General features: G+C 44.6%; 1 protein-coding gene across 1 annotated transcript in view; it reads right to left on the minus strand.

The window, feature by feature from the left end:
- Positions 1-372: 372 nt before the first annotated feature.
- BMS1 (BMS1 ribosome biogenesis factor) overlaps positions 373-15,656 on the minus strand; it is a 36,018-nt gene continuing 20,734 nt past the window's right edge. Inside the window, exons 14-22 of the mRNA XM_087932187.1 lie at positions 13,753-13,932; positions 11,914-12,102; positions 10,572-10,752; positions 7,980-8,038; positions 6,645-6,767; positions 5,439-5,586; positions 4,762-4,937; positions 2,507-2,668; positions 373-988 (exon numbers count right to left, since the gene is read on the minus strand). Coding sequence (XP_087788313.1) covers positions 761-988; positions 2,507-2,668; positions 4,762-4,937; positions 5,439-5,586; positions 6,645-6,767; positions 7,980-8,038; positions 10,572-10,752; positions 11,914-12,102; positions 13,753-13,932 — 1,446 coding nt within the window. The 3' untranslated portion in view covers positions 373-760. The remainder of the gene's footprint in view (positions 989-2,506; positions 2,669-4,761; positions 4,938-5,438; positions 5,587-6,644; positions 6,768-7,979; positions 8,039-10,571; positions 10,753-11,913; positions 12,103-13,752; positions 13,933-15,656) is intronic.

A 15,656-nucleotide genomic window follows, 5' to 3' on the forward strand; every position in this document is an offset into this window, starting at 1 on the left:
CCATGGGAAGTTGCCACTGTCATAAATGTGAAAAATGGTCATTATTTTTAATGCCGCTGTAACTTTGATCAGTCACAAAACGAATGGTTCTTAAGCCAAGGACTGACACATATTATAGCTACTGTTTCCTTTCTTGGAACGAGCCAACATCATCTCATAACACGACCCCTTTTTTCCTCCAGCTCCAGATCCTCCTGTCAAACTTACCTTTGAAATCTGCCAACCGACTCAACTTTCAATGAGCGGAGTTTTTCAAGCCACCCTATTAAGATCAGAGCGTCGGAGAAGCATTTCCTGTCCACCAGAAACCAGCAAAAAAAACCATTCCATTTGCCCGCAAAAAAAAACAAAAAAACACCATACATCAGTCCCTTCCCAAACTAGAATATAAAATATATTTAGGATTATTTCAGCATCCCACGCAAATAAGGCATCATCGAAGACCGTTTACAACTGGAGAGCTCTTTTTCGGATATGAGTGACTGCCTTTCTCAAGCCCAGAACCAAGCCGGAATATTTTTAGATCTCTTGTTCATTAGAGATCCCAGAATTAAGTGTCTCAATCCTTACTGACAGGTGTTATGAGAAAGGCAGACAGATGGGAAACTCTCTTGGGCTGTTAAAACAGGGCCTTCTCTGGAGGCTCCATTCCTCAGCAATGGCCGTGGTCTCACCAGTTTTCCAGAATGTAATCCTCCAAGCCAGCAGTGCTGTGGAGGTCAAGACTGCTTCTCACGGGGCTTCTGCACATCGCCGCTTCTTACTCTTTTCCAACAGGGCCCTTCAGGCTTGACTTCTGCTTCTTCTTCTCCCTCTGTCCGATAGCACGGAAGAGTTTCTTCCTGGCTTCCTTCTGCCTCTTCAGCTTCGCTTCTTCCTCTTTCGCTTGGCCCTTCTGGTGTTCTCTGACCTGCTGGCGGTGCTGCGCCTTGTTCTTCTGCGCCTTGTGGTTGTGTACCGTGCCCAGAGCCGAGAGAAGCGCTGCCACCTGAACACAAGAAAGGGACACAAAGTTGACGGAGCCGAGTCCCAAGTTGGGGAAGAAAAACAACAACACAACCTCAAAAAGGAAGCCAAGACACAGCACAATGGCGACATGCTGGGGTTTAAATTGTAGGAATTATCAACTCCGTATCCACCGGTTTTAATATCTAGCATTAGCAAAGAGACTTCTTTTAAAGGCCTCAGAAAAGCTGGCTTAATTCCTTTTATTTACTGTACCCACAATCACCAAGGTAATTGCTATGATTAACTCAGGCGTTAAAATACCCTTTTTTCCCCACCTTGGTCCTTGGGTGAGGAAACTATTAAAAGGTAACACGAACAATGCCTGTTGGCGGCTGCTAAATCTGTATTTAACTACCTACCATCCTGTCCCACCAAAGTCATTTCATCCAAACACTGGAAAGGCTACTCAAAGCAATAAACCTTGTGGCTGTATTTACCACCTATGGACACCGATAAAAGTGTTCATCAGAGCTGGCAGGGTACCTGGGGCCTATTTTACGGACATTTTCTTTTTTTAAAAAAAGCATTTACAGCCAGGGCAGAGTTTACAACCAGAGTAAAACACAACGTGTGTGTGTGTGTGTGTGTGTGTGTTGTGCAGTTGCTACTTCAGGCCTCGAAAAAGCGAGGAAGTTTCTTAAGAAGAAAACCTCCTCCTAAGGATGGAAGGATTGCATGAATACACAGGGTAAGTCCTGGACGTAGAGCCACCATTCAGCTCAAAATTTATGTTGCTAAGCGAGGCACTTGTTCAGTTGAGTTGTGCCTTATTTTACAGCCTTTCTGGGCCACCGTGGCTGAGGGAACTGCTGCAGTTGATATTTCCTACAGTTTAAACCCTGGCACTTAAGTCGCCCAGTTGTGAAGTGAACCTGGGCTTCCTCATTGACGTTGTCTTGTCAGGTGGTTACAAAAGGGGAATTGCGTGACACCCACCATCGCAAACACGAGTCAGTTGTCAAGAATCTGAATTTTGATTACATGACTGGGGGAGAGGGGGGGAATGCTGCAACGGTTTTAAGTGTGAAAAAATGACCCTTTCCCCACCCCGCCCCCTAAGTGCTGTTGTAACTACGAACTGTTACTAAGTGAACTCTTGAAGGTCAAGGACCTCCTGCACGTAACACAGGCCATCTTCCAATCATGCTTTTGTGGAATTGGACTAAGGATGTGAATCAAAAGGAAGCTTTGCTGGCTGGGGAATTCTGGGAGTTGAAGTCCGCCAGGCTTAAAGTTGCCAAGGTTGGAGACCCCCTGGTATAGAATGTGAAGGATGTGTGTTTTTGTTTTATTTATTTTTCAATGTATAATGTACACTGAAGATGGCATGTAATTTCCTTGTACGAGGTGCAGATGACAATAAAGTAAACTAAAGGTTTTGTTTTTTTTTTTAAAAAGAAGCATCTTTATAACACCCACTGTGATGCTTAGCAACTATTCTGGGTGAAATTTATGAGAGGAGAGGGCAGCTGCTATGGAAGGCCACAAAAGATCTCACCTTCCTTTCGTGCGGTTCCCTGATCACAGCCGGTCTCCACTGATCCTTGGGGACTTTCTTTTTCCTTTCTTGGAACTTGGGCTTATTCTTAAACGGCAAGGCCTTCTGAAGAGCTTTGGGAATATGCAGCTTGTTGAAATGTTTCTTCTCTCGGGTTATCGGCTAAGAAAGAGGAGGAAAGAGGAAAGGAATGGTTTTTTTCAAGCAACGTTGCAAAGCATTTCATTTGGAATCATTTCGGGCACAATGTTCGCGGAATATCCTACTTTGAGCAAAAATCCAAACAAATACCCCACAGCCTGTTTGCCTCAAGCTTCCAGTGCTTTCAGGAATGATTGTAAATGGAATCTATCTATATAAAAGCGAAAGACCACTCACGCATCATCACGAAAACCCCAGAATCATAAAGCCCACAAATTTGAAATTTGGCCCGTAGGTTCTTCTTAGCTTCTAGGGGCTCACTAATAAAGGATTTTGTGAAATGACCATCGGAGCATTTAGAGTATCTCCTATATTATTATTATTATTATTATTATTATTATTATTATTATTATTATTATTATTATTATTATTATTATTATTATTAACATGCTCTGATGCTAAGGAGTTCTTCTCCTCCTCCTCACCTGAAAAGAAATCTCTTCCAAATGCAAAACAGAAGCAGAGGAGAAGAGTTTCAATTTCAATTTCAATGCAGCAAGCAGCTTTAGTACAGAATAGTTGAGCTAAGCCACGCCCAGGCTCCTTGCTTTCTCTTTCTTGCTCGCACAGCAAATATTATTTCGGTTTCCAAAAGCCCTCAATTCTCTCACCCACTGACAGGACGCTAGCCAGGTGAACACCGATGGATGATGGTAGGCAGAGGCACAATTCTGCCCCCCCTAATTTTCCTCCCCCAAAAGTTGCCTGATCCCATAGTTTTGTTGCAAAGCACAGGTACCCTGCTAGCATTTCATATTTGAAATGCAAATAGTTGCACAATTACACACACACACACACACACACACACACACAAAAAAAAACCCAGTTTAGGGCAAAGACTTTGCATTTCCTTGCTTCTTCTTTTGGTGAGCTCACTTCATTTTGCACTGAAACTAATGACTGCCAACACCAATCACAGTTTATTTAATCCACCGATCGGCAATCCGCAGTTTCTAAAATAGTTTCTGTGCTCCCACCCGCAGCCACTTCAAATAATTCCACCCAAAATTCAGTAGTCCATAAATAAAAATAATTATTTAAGTCTTGAAATATGCTTAAAAGTTTAACACAAATTTCTAACATCCCCTGTGACAGAAAAATTCTGCCCCTTCCTTTAATGCCTCTTTCTACTATTATGATATCCAGTTTTCTTCTCTGTATATGTTTATCCATCCATCCCTACATCCATCCAGCCACTAATCCAGCTTTCTCTATGTCTGTCCGTCTGTCCACTATCTATCATCCATCAATCTATCCATCTATCCAGCCATCTGTCTATCCAGCCAGCCAGCTAGCAATTCATCAGACTGTCTGTCCAACCATCTATCTAATCATCTTATCTCTCTTTAATTACCTTATCTATCCAATCCCTTAATCTGTCTGTGTCTGTCTGTCTATCTATCATCTATCTTATCTACCTGAGCCGTGGTGGCACAGTGGTTAGAGTGCAGCACTACAGGCTACTTCTGCTGCCTGCCGGCTGCCTGCCATTTGGCAGTTCAAATCTCTCTTAGGCTCAAGATTGACTCAGCCTTCCGTCCTTCCGAGGTGGGTAAAATGAGGAGCCAGATTGTTAGGGGCAATTGCTGATTCTCTAAACGGCTTAGAGAGGGTTGTAAAAGCACTGTAAAGTGGAGTCTAAGTTTACTGCTATTGGTTTCTTTTCTTTTTCTTTCTTTCTTTCTTTCTTTCTTTCTTTCTTTCTTTCTTTCTTTCTTTCTTTCTTTCTTTTTCTTTCTTTCTTTCCTTCCTTCCTTCCTTCCTTCCTTCCTTCCTTCCTTCCTTCTTTCTTTTCTCTCTTATCACCTTCTCTCTCTAATCATCTTCTCTCTCTCTCTCCAGCCAGCCATGTCTCTTTTTCTCAATAAAATGAAGGAGGAAAAACCCATCTGGAACCCTTACAGTGAACCAAATTAAAATTAAACCACGTGGCAAGAAAGCTCACGGATTCTTGGAAGGGGTCCGTATCCAAACCGCTGCCCCAGAGACAAAAATCAGTTTTTTTAAAAAAAAAAAAACCCTGCCACACAAACACATCACACCGACCGTCCTACCTTATAGAGGGAATCCTTGTTTTGTTTCAGCCTGATGCCCCTCTCGTGTCTCAGCTGCCCCGTGGTCTTCATTCCTACCCAGGAGGATTTCTCACCCGGAGGCTTCAGTAAAGAGGTGACCGGATTATAGAAGGCAGGGGTAGACACAGGGTACCACGTTCGCATGAATACGATGTCTGAAGAAAGAGAAAATGGTTGGGAATATATCTATATCTATATATCTGTTTTCTTAAGTTTTCGCGGGTACTTACATGTATGGTATTCAGCTTTGTTCGGGTATTTTCCCAAGTCATTGTAGTTGTGCTTTTAAAGTTGTAGCAACGTTTCGGCAGAATCTCATCTGCCATCATCAGGCTTCTGTATTGTGTTCGTCTATATATCTATATATCGTCTATCTATATATCTGTATCTATATATTTAAATTGGTTTCCCTCTTTAATGGCTCACAGTTTGGGAGACGTCATGTCCCTGTTGCGATTCTGAATCCGAGGAGGAAGACAAACAGCTGACAGGAAGTGGAAGTGTGAAAGTGTGACTGTGGAGGAAACTGGGGAAGGGCACAGTCTGGCTGCTGACTCTCCGTCTTCCCAATTCCTCCAACCCCAGAACTGATCTTCCTCCTCCTGACCCCGATAAAGCCAGGTTTCACATGTGCAAAAGTGGAAAAGCCAACTTACCACTCATCAACAACTTGTCTTCGAAAGTTGCTCGGAAGGCCCCCTCGGGGGTCCTGAGGGCTTTCTTAATCTGTCCTCGGATGCCGCTCACCGTACGGATGGCTGCCCCCTCAAACCTAGCCACTTCCAGCACAGAGTTAAACATCCCCTGCATGGCATAGAAGAACATTTCTATTTTGGGTGCATCAGGATTAACAGTCAAAGAGCCAGTGTTTCTTCTAACTCATCTTCCTCTGTTACTTATAGAATAGAGTAACAGAGTTGGAAGGGACTTTGGAGGTCTTCTAGTCCAACCCCCTGCCCAGGTAGGAAACCCTACATCACTTCAGACAAATGGTTATCCAACATCGATTTTTTAAAACTTCCAATGTTGGAGCATTCACAACTTCTGGAGGCAAGTTGTTCCACTGGTTAATTGTTCCACCCATTGCTTCGTGTCCTGCCCTCAAGGGCTTTGGAGAGTAGCTTGACTCCCTCTTCTTTGGGACAGCCCCTGAGATATTGGAACACTGCTATCATGTCTCCCCTGGTCCTTCCCTTTATTAAGCTAGACAGCAACCATTCTTTGTATGTTTTAGTCTCCAGTCCTCTAATCATCTTCATTGCTCTTGTCTGCACTCTTTCTAGAGTCTCAACATCTTTTTTACATCGTGACAACCAAAACTGAATGCAGTATTCCAAGTGTGGCCTTACCAAGACATTATAAAGTTTATATTATATTAAGGTTATAAAGTTTATATTATATTATTATATTAAGAAGTGTGCTTTTTTAAAAAAAAATCAACAGAGGTATCTTTGAGAGACATTTCGGCCACAAATCAAAGCAAGCATGTCTCTAATAAACCACAAATGTACCCAAAGTTACGCTGCTCCTTTTATTTTATTGATCGATTGATTCGCCCATGGGCCATATCAAAGTGCAGAGATCCAGAAACCAATTATTACTGAAATTTGATAAAAGCAATCTTAAATGGAACTGGGTAAAACGCAATTTAAAAATGGGATTGGAATAAAACGTGATTTAACATTTAGGTTGGTCTTTTTAAAATCCGTGGCATTAAGTACCACACCAAGATAAATTTTAACTTTGAGCTCCTACCCAGAGACTTCTGGGGTGGGTAGCCGTGATAAATTTAAATGAATAAAGGTGAAACAATACACGACTTACAAAGACTAAATGGCAACATTTCCTGCTCAAACACGTACCTTAATAAAAGCTGTATTCTTGAAAATTTTGAAAGGGAAACCGATCAACTTTAATTTCTTCACAATCCTGATGGACTTATCCAAGTCGAGCACAACGCCAGTGGCGGCTATCCGAAAATCAGCCTAAAATAAAACAACGAAAGTCCATTTATGACGTATGAAGTTCTTTTTATGAAAAGTCTAGGGCTTTTGATGTAGTTTACTTTTCCTGCAACTCTGTGGAGATTCTCCGTCATCCAGGTCATAGTTGTCCCAAAGGTGCTTTTTTTCCAAGAGGCAAATGGACTTTCTTTCTTTTTCCTTGAAGGGGTTTTGCTTCTCACCCAAGAAGCTGCTTCAGTTCTGACTGAATGGTGGAGGATGGAAGGATGTAGATTCCTTGCAGTCATCTGGTCGTTAGAGCTCCCTCTGAGAGTTGCTGAGGCCACTTGGAGCTTTATCTGTATAATATAATTGCTTCTATCCTCCACCATCCAGTCAGAGCTGAAGAAGCTTCTTGGAGGAGAAGCAAAACGTCTTCAAGGAAAAACAAGAAAGTCCAGTTTCCTCTTGAAAAAAGCACCTTTGGGGCTTTCTCTGCATGGAAAGTCTTGAGGGGAAAAAATTACCTGTCGACTCATAAAACATTCCTATGCCTGTTTTCAAGTTGCTATAAACGGGGGGCGGGGAATCTGAAGGAGCATTCCAGCAGTTTACAACCAGTAGTACATTCCACCCTTATCTACAAAGATTGTACCTAGGCTACCGGATCTTCTGTCCCCGAAAATCCTTCATTGGAGAACATGATTGATGACACCCAGCTCGTTAACGCTGGCATGCTGCTCCTAGTAAATCTTTTGAAGTTTTTTGAAGCTTGACTTGAGGTTCATGATTTAATTAGGGCAATCTCCAGAACCCTGACATTACTTTTATAGGCATTAAAAAAAATATCAGTTTGCACCAGGGCTTAGTAAAACAACTAGAATATCTTCAGTTTAGTTTAGTTTACTTTATTGTCACTGCACCTCGTACAACGAAATCAGACACCACCTTCAGTGCACATACCATGACCATGAAAATAAACACAAACACAACATCTTTCACCCTCCTCCACACACAGAATCTAAAAACCCCGACACCGCACCAACACTGCACTATACAGTAGAATTCAAAAAAATATATATATTTTGAATGGAGAATTTTGAAGAATTCTTCTTCTCAATGTTACCTCCAGGAATGGAGCCATTTATTAGCACTTCCAACTGCAGTATTTGGGCTCCTTTTCAACAGCACCAATTCACAAATAAAGCGATCGTAAGGAAGCGGATTGGAAACCGGCCGTGCTAACGTACTTACCGTTGTACCACTCACGGACTGGACTGCCAAACACCCGGTCCCTTGTGGAGTTATGGGTCCTATAAAGAAAGTTGAATGAAACCATCAAACAATAACTTAATAGGGTGCCTTCGCTTGTTTCTTTGTATGTCTGATGTTCACGCCTTCCCTTGAGAGACGATAAAAATAAATGCGTGCCAGAAGAACGGCTACAGCATTAAACGAAAACTTTTCTAAGGTGAGCTCCAGTTCTGGTACCGTATCCTTGTACAGGGGAGTCCTTGATTTATAGCTGTTCATTTAATGGCCGTCCAAAGTTACCACTGAAAAAAAGGGACTTACGGCCACTTTTCAGAGTTGCGACCTTTCCAGCATCCCGGCAATCAAAATTCAGGCGCTTGGCCACTGGCTCATACTTATGACCATTGGTGTTGTCCCAAGGTTGCCTGATCTCCCTCCTTGACCAGCAAAGTCAATGGGGAAGCCAGATTCACTTAACAAATGTAAAGTGACCCACTTAACAATGGCGGCAAGAAAGGTTGTTACAACGGGGCAAAACTCCCTTCACCAATGTCTCCATGGTGGTCGTAATGTGGAGGACTGCCTGTGGTTTCCCTGGCAACCGTCTAGGCCAGTGTCTCTCAACCGTGATGGTTTTAAGACAGAAGTCCCCAAACTTGGCAACTTTAAGACTTGTGGACTTCAACTCCCAGAATTCTCCAGCCATATTCTCCAGCTGGCCGGAGAATTCTGGGAGTTGGAAGTCCACAAGTCTTAAAAGTTGCCAGGTTTGGAGACTTCTGCTTTAAGATGTGTGGACTCACCTCCCCTGCTGGCTGGGGAATTCTGGGAGTTGAAGTCCACGCCTCTTGAAGCTGCCACGTTGGAGAAACACCTGACCTAGAAGGTGGGGGCCACTGCTGCCTCATTTCTCCAAAAAATGAGAGCTCTCCGACTTCTGAGCGCCTCAGCTCCAAATCCTAATCAGGTCTGACCTTCCTTCGTTTTTTAAAGCCACCCAGCCAAGCGTGAAGGAAGACGACGTTTGAAAATGAAGGAGGAGAAAAAAAGTGAATCGCCCAGTTCATCAACCACCTGATCCGAGGAACGAACCTGTAATCAAGATTTACAAACTCTTCACAGTGTAGCGAATCGAAGCCTCCTCCTTTCTCCAAGATTGCTTCTTATGTGTAATCTTTATGGACTCGATATGATTCTTTGCCTTTCATGCAGCTCATGAACTTGCATTACAGATATTTCAACCGTTGGCTAAAATACATCTTTAATGTATTTGAACAGCAGTGATGCCTCATATTTGGGGTTGCCATCTGCTTGTTATTCTCATCTAAATATCTATTAGCAAGGTGTCCAAACCATTGTCCTTCTGTCACTAGGGTGAGGTCCGAATCGCGTGTCTTTTGCAAACAAACAGCAGTTATTGCGTTAACCAACATTGAAAGCATCACTATGGTTGGCAAAGTCCCTTTTCAAACTAACCAATAACAGTGAATTGTTATTACTACTAATACAATAAAACAGCTGGGCAAGTGGTTCCTTGCTGTATAAATAGGATCAAAACCATGTGAAGTACGAGTATCGCTTTGTAAATCCTTAGTAAGGCCACCCCTGGAATCCTGCATCCCGTTTTGGTCACCACATTACGAAAAACACATGTTGAGACTTTGGAAAGAGTGCAGAGAAGAGCAACTAAGATGATTAAAGAGACAAAAACCTATGAAGAATGATTGCAGGAAATGGGTATGGCCAGTCTAGAGAAAAGAAGGGGACATGATAGCAGTCTTCCGGTATTTGAGGGGCTGCCACAAAGAGGAGGGGGTCAACTTATTTTCCAAAGCAAAAAGTACAAGAAATAATGGATGGAAACTAACCAAGGAGAGAAGCAATCTGGAATTAAGAAGAAACTTCCTAACAGTGAGGACAATTCACCAGTAGAACAGCTGCCCTCCAGAAGTTGTGGGTGCTTCATCAGTGGAGGTCTTTAAGAAGAGACTGGACAGTCACTTGTGTGGAATGGTATAGGGCCTCCTGCCTGAGCAGGGGGTTGGACTAGAAGACCTCTGAGGTCTCTTCCACCCGTTATCCTGTTAAAACTGGATTTTTTTTTCAACAGGTCTTGGGACACTGGAGATGTTCTGAGCTGTTCCCTTCCGTAATCTGGAATTTAATGAATGGAGAGCTTATTATTTCTAGCACTGCATTCTGGTTTGCATTTATCCCTCTTTTAAACTTCTCCACGTTCCTTCATTTGGAGCAATATCTAAGCCCTGCAGATATATATAAACAAACAAGCCTTCTTTATTAACAACTGCTTGCAAACGGCAATGCGGAATTTCCATTTTATTTGACAGAACTCGTTAGAAGTTAGAATGGGGGCAACCCCTTGGGCTCCAGAAACTGTAGGTGCTCTTATCACTGGAGGTTTTTAAGAAAGGGGCTGGGCAGCCCCTTCCCTGAAACAGTATAGGGTCCCCTGTTTGAGCAGGGGGTTAGATTAGAGGACCTCGGAGGTCCCTCCCAGCTCTCTTCGGATTGGAAGCCCTACGCAGGGCCTCCCTCCCAAAGGGGAAAAGTTGCGACCTTAGCAGCTCTTACCCCAGAATGTTACTCCGCAGTGCATGTGTTGTGGCGTATACTTAAGCAGCCTGTGACGTCCGTTGTGGTCTTCGATGTAATACGCAGGAATTGTCTGGAAGCGCCTCCAGCCCAGAGAAAGAATCAGAGGATCCCGGGTTTTGAGGATCTTCTTGTGCCAGCGATGCTTCTTCAACCGCATCTATTTAAAAAAAAAAAAAAACCAAAAACCATGGAACTATCTCACCTCAGAAGCCCTTTCAACAATCCCTACGTCCCCTTTGCTGAGAACAAAGTTTTCAGTTGCATAATATCAAACTATGGAAGAGACAGAGTGGGACTTGATTCAAATTAGCGTGTGTGTGTGTGAGAGAGAGAGATTGAGCTTTCAAAATCCCCAGGGAATAGAAACAACTCTTGGCAGCAACTTACCAATAAGGCATAGAAGGTCAAGAAGAAACAAAAATGCACATATAGGAAACATATGTATGTATGTATCTAGTATGTATGTACAGTATGTGAGATCGGTATGCAAGTATGTATACACACCTTCAGAGAGAGCTACGTTCAGGAGCATCTGAGAATCTCTACCTGTCACGGAAGGGGGCGCAATGGCCCATGGGTTAAGGATGCTGAGCTTGTCAGATGGAAAGCTGACAGCTCAGGTTCGAGACCTGAGCTTCGTGTGACGGGGTGAGCACCCATTCCTTGCCTCAGCTCCTGCCCAGGTAGTGGTTCGAAAGGATGCAAGTGTGAGTAGATAAATAAGTACCACTTCGGTGGGAAGGCACCGTGTATAGTCATGCTGGCCACATGATCGCAATAGCACTTGGACTTCTAATACCCTCTAAGCGGTTTCCGGAGTCAGCCTTTTGTCCCCAACAACCTGGATCCTCATTTGACCCACCTTGGAAGGATGGAAGGTTGAGTCAACCAGGAAGGAAGGAAGGAAGGAAGGAAGGAAGGAAGGAAGGAAGGAAGGAAGGAAGGAAGGAAGGAAGGAAGGAAGGAAGGAAGGAATAGCTCTTAGCCTTATATACAGCTTCATAGTGCTTTTACAGCCCTCTTTACAGAGTCAGCCTATTGGGTCCTCATTTTATTGACCCCAGAAGGACAGAAGGCTGGCTCAACTTGAACTGGTCAGAATCAAACAGCTGGCATTGGGCAGAATTAGCCTGCAAGACCGCATTCTAAGCACTATGCCACCACATGACCACAAAATGTGTCTTCAGACAACACTGGCTCCCTCGGTTAGGACACAGAGATGAGCCCCACCCCCAAGAGTCAGACACGAGTGGAGAGGGGAAAATCTTTGTCCTTCTTTCTCTATCCTGGTTAAGAAGCGGGAAAGACCCTAACATACCTGCACGTAGCCCACGTTTCCTTCCGTGTTTCCCAGGCCGCCCAGGATGATTGGATAGCGCGGATCAAAGTGCAGCACCAGCTCACACGGGACGTTCTCCAGTTCTATCCGGATGTACATGCCTGGTCGGAAGCCCTCGTACTGAATTCGGGTTTCATCATCTTGATCTTCAAACTCCAGCCGGTTAAGCTGCACAGCGAACACAAGAAGGGACGCAACAACCACAATGGTTTTTATGGCAATGAGGCCCGTCAAGACAATCCCACAGCTGGTCTTTTGGGGTTCTTGCAGAGCCAATTCTGCTGAGTTACGAAACGACAAACTTGCCGTCCCACAATAGGCTCAGTTCTGTTTTATAAGTCGCCTTGTTAAAGCTGGGCATTACTGAGCAAGGAAGGAAGGGAGGGAGGGTGGAAGGAAGGTAGCCATAGCCCTTAGACTTGTATACTGCTTCACAAGGGCTTTGCAGCCCTCTCTAAGCGGTTTACAGTGTCAGCCTCTTGCCCCCAACAATCTGGGTCCTCATTTTACCACCTCGGAAGGATGGAAGGCTGAGTCAACCTGGCGCCTGGTGAGTTTCGAACTGCCAAATTGCAGTCAGCCGGCAGTCAGCAGAAGGAGCCTGCAGTACTGCACTCTAGCCACTGCACCATCGCTGCTCAAAGGATTGTGAAGCAGTCTATAAGTCTAAGGGCTAGGGAGGAATGGAAGGCTGAGTCAACCTTCAGCCGGTCAGGATTGAACTCCTGTCAGTCAGCAGAATTGGCCTGAGATACTGCAGTCTCACTGTTACACCACCAGGTCCTTCCTTCCTTCCTTCCTTCCTTCCTGCCTGCCTGCCTGCCTTCTTTCCTTCCCAAGCAATAGCAGAATTATATACTGCTTCCCAGAGCTTTCCAGCCCTCTCTAAGCGGTTTACAGAGTCAGCCTTTTGCCCCCAACAATCTGGGTCCTCATTTGACCCACCTGGGAGGAATTGAAGGCTGAGTCAACCTTCAGCCAGTCAGGATTGAACTCCTGTCAGTTAGCAGAATTGGCCTGAGATACTGCAGTCTCAGTATTACACCACCAGGTCCTTCCTTCCTTCCTTCCTTCCTTCCTGCCTGCCTGCCTGCCTGCCTTCTTTCCTTCCCAAGCAATAGCAGAATTATATATCTCTTCCCCGAGCTTTCCAGCCCTCTCTAAGTGGTTTACACAGTCAGCCTTTTGCCCCCCAACAATCTGGGTCCCCATTTTACCCACCTGGGAAGAATGGAAGGCTGAGTCAACCTGAGGGAGGGAGGGAGGGAGGGAGGGAGGAAGGGAGGAAGGAAGGAAGGAAGGAAGGAAGATAGCCATAGCCCTTAGACTTATGTACTCCTTCACAAGTGCTTTACAGCCCCCTCTAAGCAGTTTACAGAGTCAGCCTCTTGCCCCCAACAATCTGGGTCCTCATTTTACCACCTCGGAAGGATGGAAGGCTGAGTCAACCTGGCGCCTGGTGAGTTTCGAACTGCCAAATTGCAGTCAGCCGGCAGTCAGCAGAAGGAGCCTGCAGTACTGCACTCTAACCACTGCACCATCGCTGCTCAAAGCATTATGAAGCAGTCTATAAGTTTAAGGGCTACTGCTATCACAAACCGGACGGCATTTCTGTCCCTTCCCCTTTCATCTGCACCAAAGACAAGTCAAGGCAGAGCACGATGACATTTTGGTCTCACGCTGGCTTGACTTCATTCACGCTTTGCTCGCGGAGATGAGCTCCTCTTCCAACATAAACTCTTGCCAAGACCTGAAGGAGAAACATTGCCGGGCCATCCTCTTGGCCTCCCAACCCTTCAGCCAAACCAGGGGCTCTACCTGAGCCTGGTTCTGCAGCTCCTCTTTCAGGTCATCAAAATAGGTGGCGTTCCCATCATACTCTGCGTCAAACATCTCTTTCAGTTTGCGTTTCTTCGCGATGCGTTTCTTCTGCTCCTCTTCCTCCTTAGCCGCTTCGGGGCTCTTTCCCGCGTTGCCTTCTTCCTCTTCGTTTTCCGCCTAAACGGCACGGAGAAAAATAATAACCATTCAAGTCATTCAAGCCTTGAATTTTCTCCCCTCCCAAATGAAATCTGCAGCACGTAATTTTAAAAAGAAAAAAATTCCTGGCCAAGATGCCCCTTTCTTCTATACCCAGCAAGGCCTCTGAATGTATTGGTTAGGTTGGAATCTTGCATACAGTCATAAGCCCCTATCCCACTGGGCAGTGACTCGAAGTTAAATACAGGCGGTCCTCGACATACGACCACAATGGAGCTCAAAATTTCTGTTGCTAAGCAACAGACAACTACTGTTCTGACCTAGGCTTCCCCAAAAGCACAAAACAGACTCCTCGTACCGATAAAACCACTTTTATTTAGGTTAAAGTGAATTCCTCTCATTCACTTTCCAGCAAAATCCCAGCCAACAGTCTTTCATGAGATTTCACAACTACAGACCTTTATCAGGCTGGGAGAGTTGCCAGGATGATATCTTCCAAACGCCACTCTGTAGCAGACAATACTTGGCAAGGAGTCAAGAACAGATCTTCACCATAATGAATTGAACGAATTGTCTCCTGCAAACCCCACACTCCCCTTTTGCTCCTCTTTCTTCCCTGAGAAGGGCCATTCACCCTTGTTCCTTAACTATTCCCTTCTCCTGGCAGCTCTGTGCATGTGCACACTAGGAACAGACTCCAGCTGTTCTTCTTCCTCACTGATCTCTGACTCCAAAGGCAGCTGATAATTGTCAGATGGCCCTGGCCCCATCTCTGCCTCCGACACAGAGCCCTCTTCAGAGCCTTCCCCAGACTCCGGGACTGGCCCACGTTTCTTCACACCCTCCTCACTGTCCGAGTCCACCGCCAGCTCCACTGGCTGGCCACAACAGCTGCTAAATGAATTTTGCTCCGTGTTATGGCCTTTCTTGCCATAGTTCTTCAGTGAATCCCTGCATTGACTGCCTTGACTTCGCTTGTCAGAAAGTCGCCAAAGGGGATCACATAAAACCCAGGACACCGTGCCCGTCATAACTATGAGTCCACTGCCAACAGTCTGAATTCATAGATGATGCACCATGGAATAGGACAACTTCGATCACCACTCCCATGCAAATGTCACTGATAGTTTTTGTTACAAAGAGGGGATTTTGGGGAAAAAATGTGTTGATGTACCACCGCAGGGAAATGCCCAAGGAAATTTCAATAGTTCATTATCGTTATCATCATTAAATTTATTGGTACTGTCCATTCTAGACTCCTGCTGCTGTCTCACACATTTCCTTCTAAAAAAAATCACGACTGGCCCTCAGACGTGACTGAAAAAATGTGTATAAAATGTATTTAAAATCACAGGATAGAATAACTACAGAATAACTGCAGGAAATAAGAGAGAGAGGGAGAAACTGACGTCAAAGATTAAATCGCAAAAAATCCATGAATTTCTTGAGTGAACTGTAAGGTTGCTGCCAACGGTCATTAAGCATGAAAAATGGTCAAAAGTCACTTTTTCACTGGTGTAGTTGTAACTTGGGACCATCACTAAATGAACCGTAGTTAAGCTCAGGCCTACCTGTATTTAAATTTGAATCTTTTACACTTTTCCAGAACCTGAGAGTTGCTCAGGGAGAGAGATTGAGTTATTATTTAAGAAGAGATTGGACAACCATCTGTCTGAAGTGGTATAAGGTTTCCTGCCTTAGCAGGGGGGTTGGACTAGAAGACCTCCAAGGTCCCATCCAGC

This window comes from Pseudonaja textilis, chromosome 4 (genome assembly GCF_049901715.1).
Source record: "Pseudonaja textilis isolate UNSWEBS1 chromosome 4, rPseTex1.2, whole genome shotgun sequence".
Lineage (NCBI taxonomy): Eukaryota > Metazoa > Chordata > Lepidosauria > Squamata > Elapidae > Pseudonaja > Pseudonaja textilis.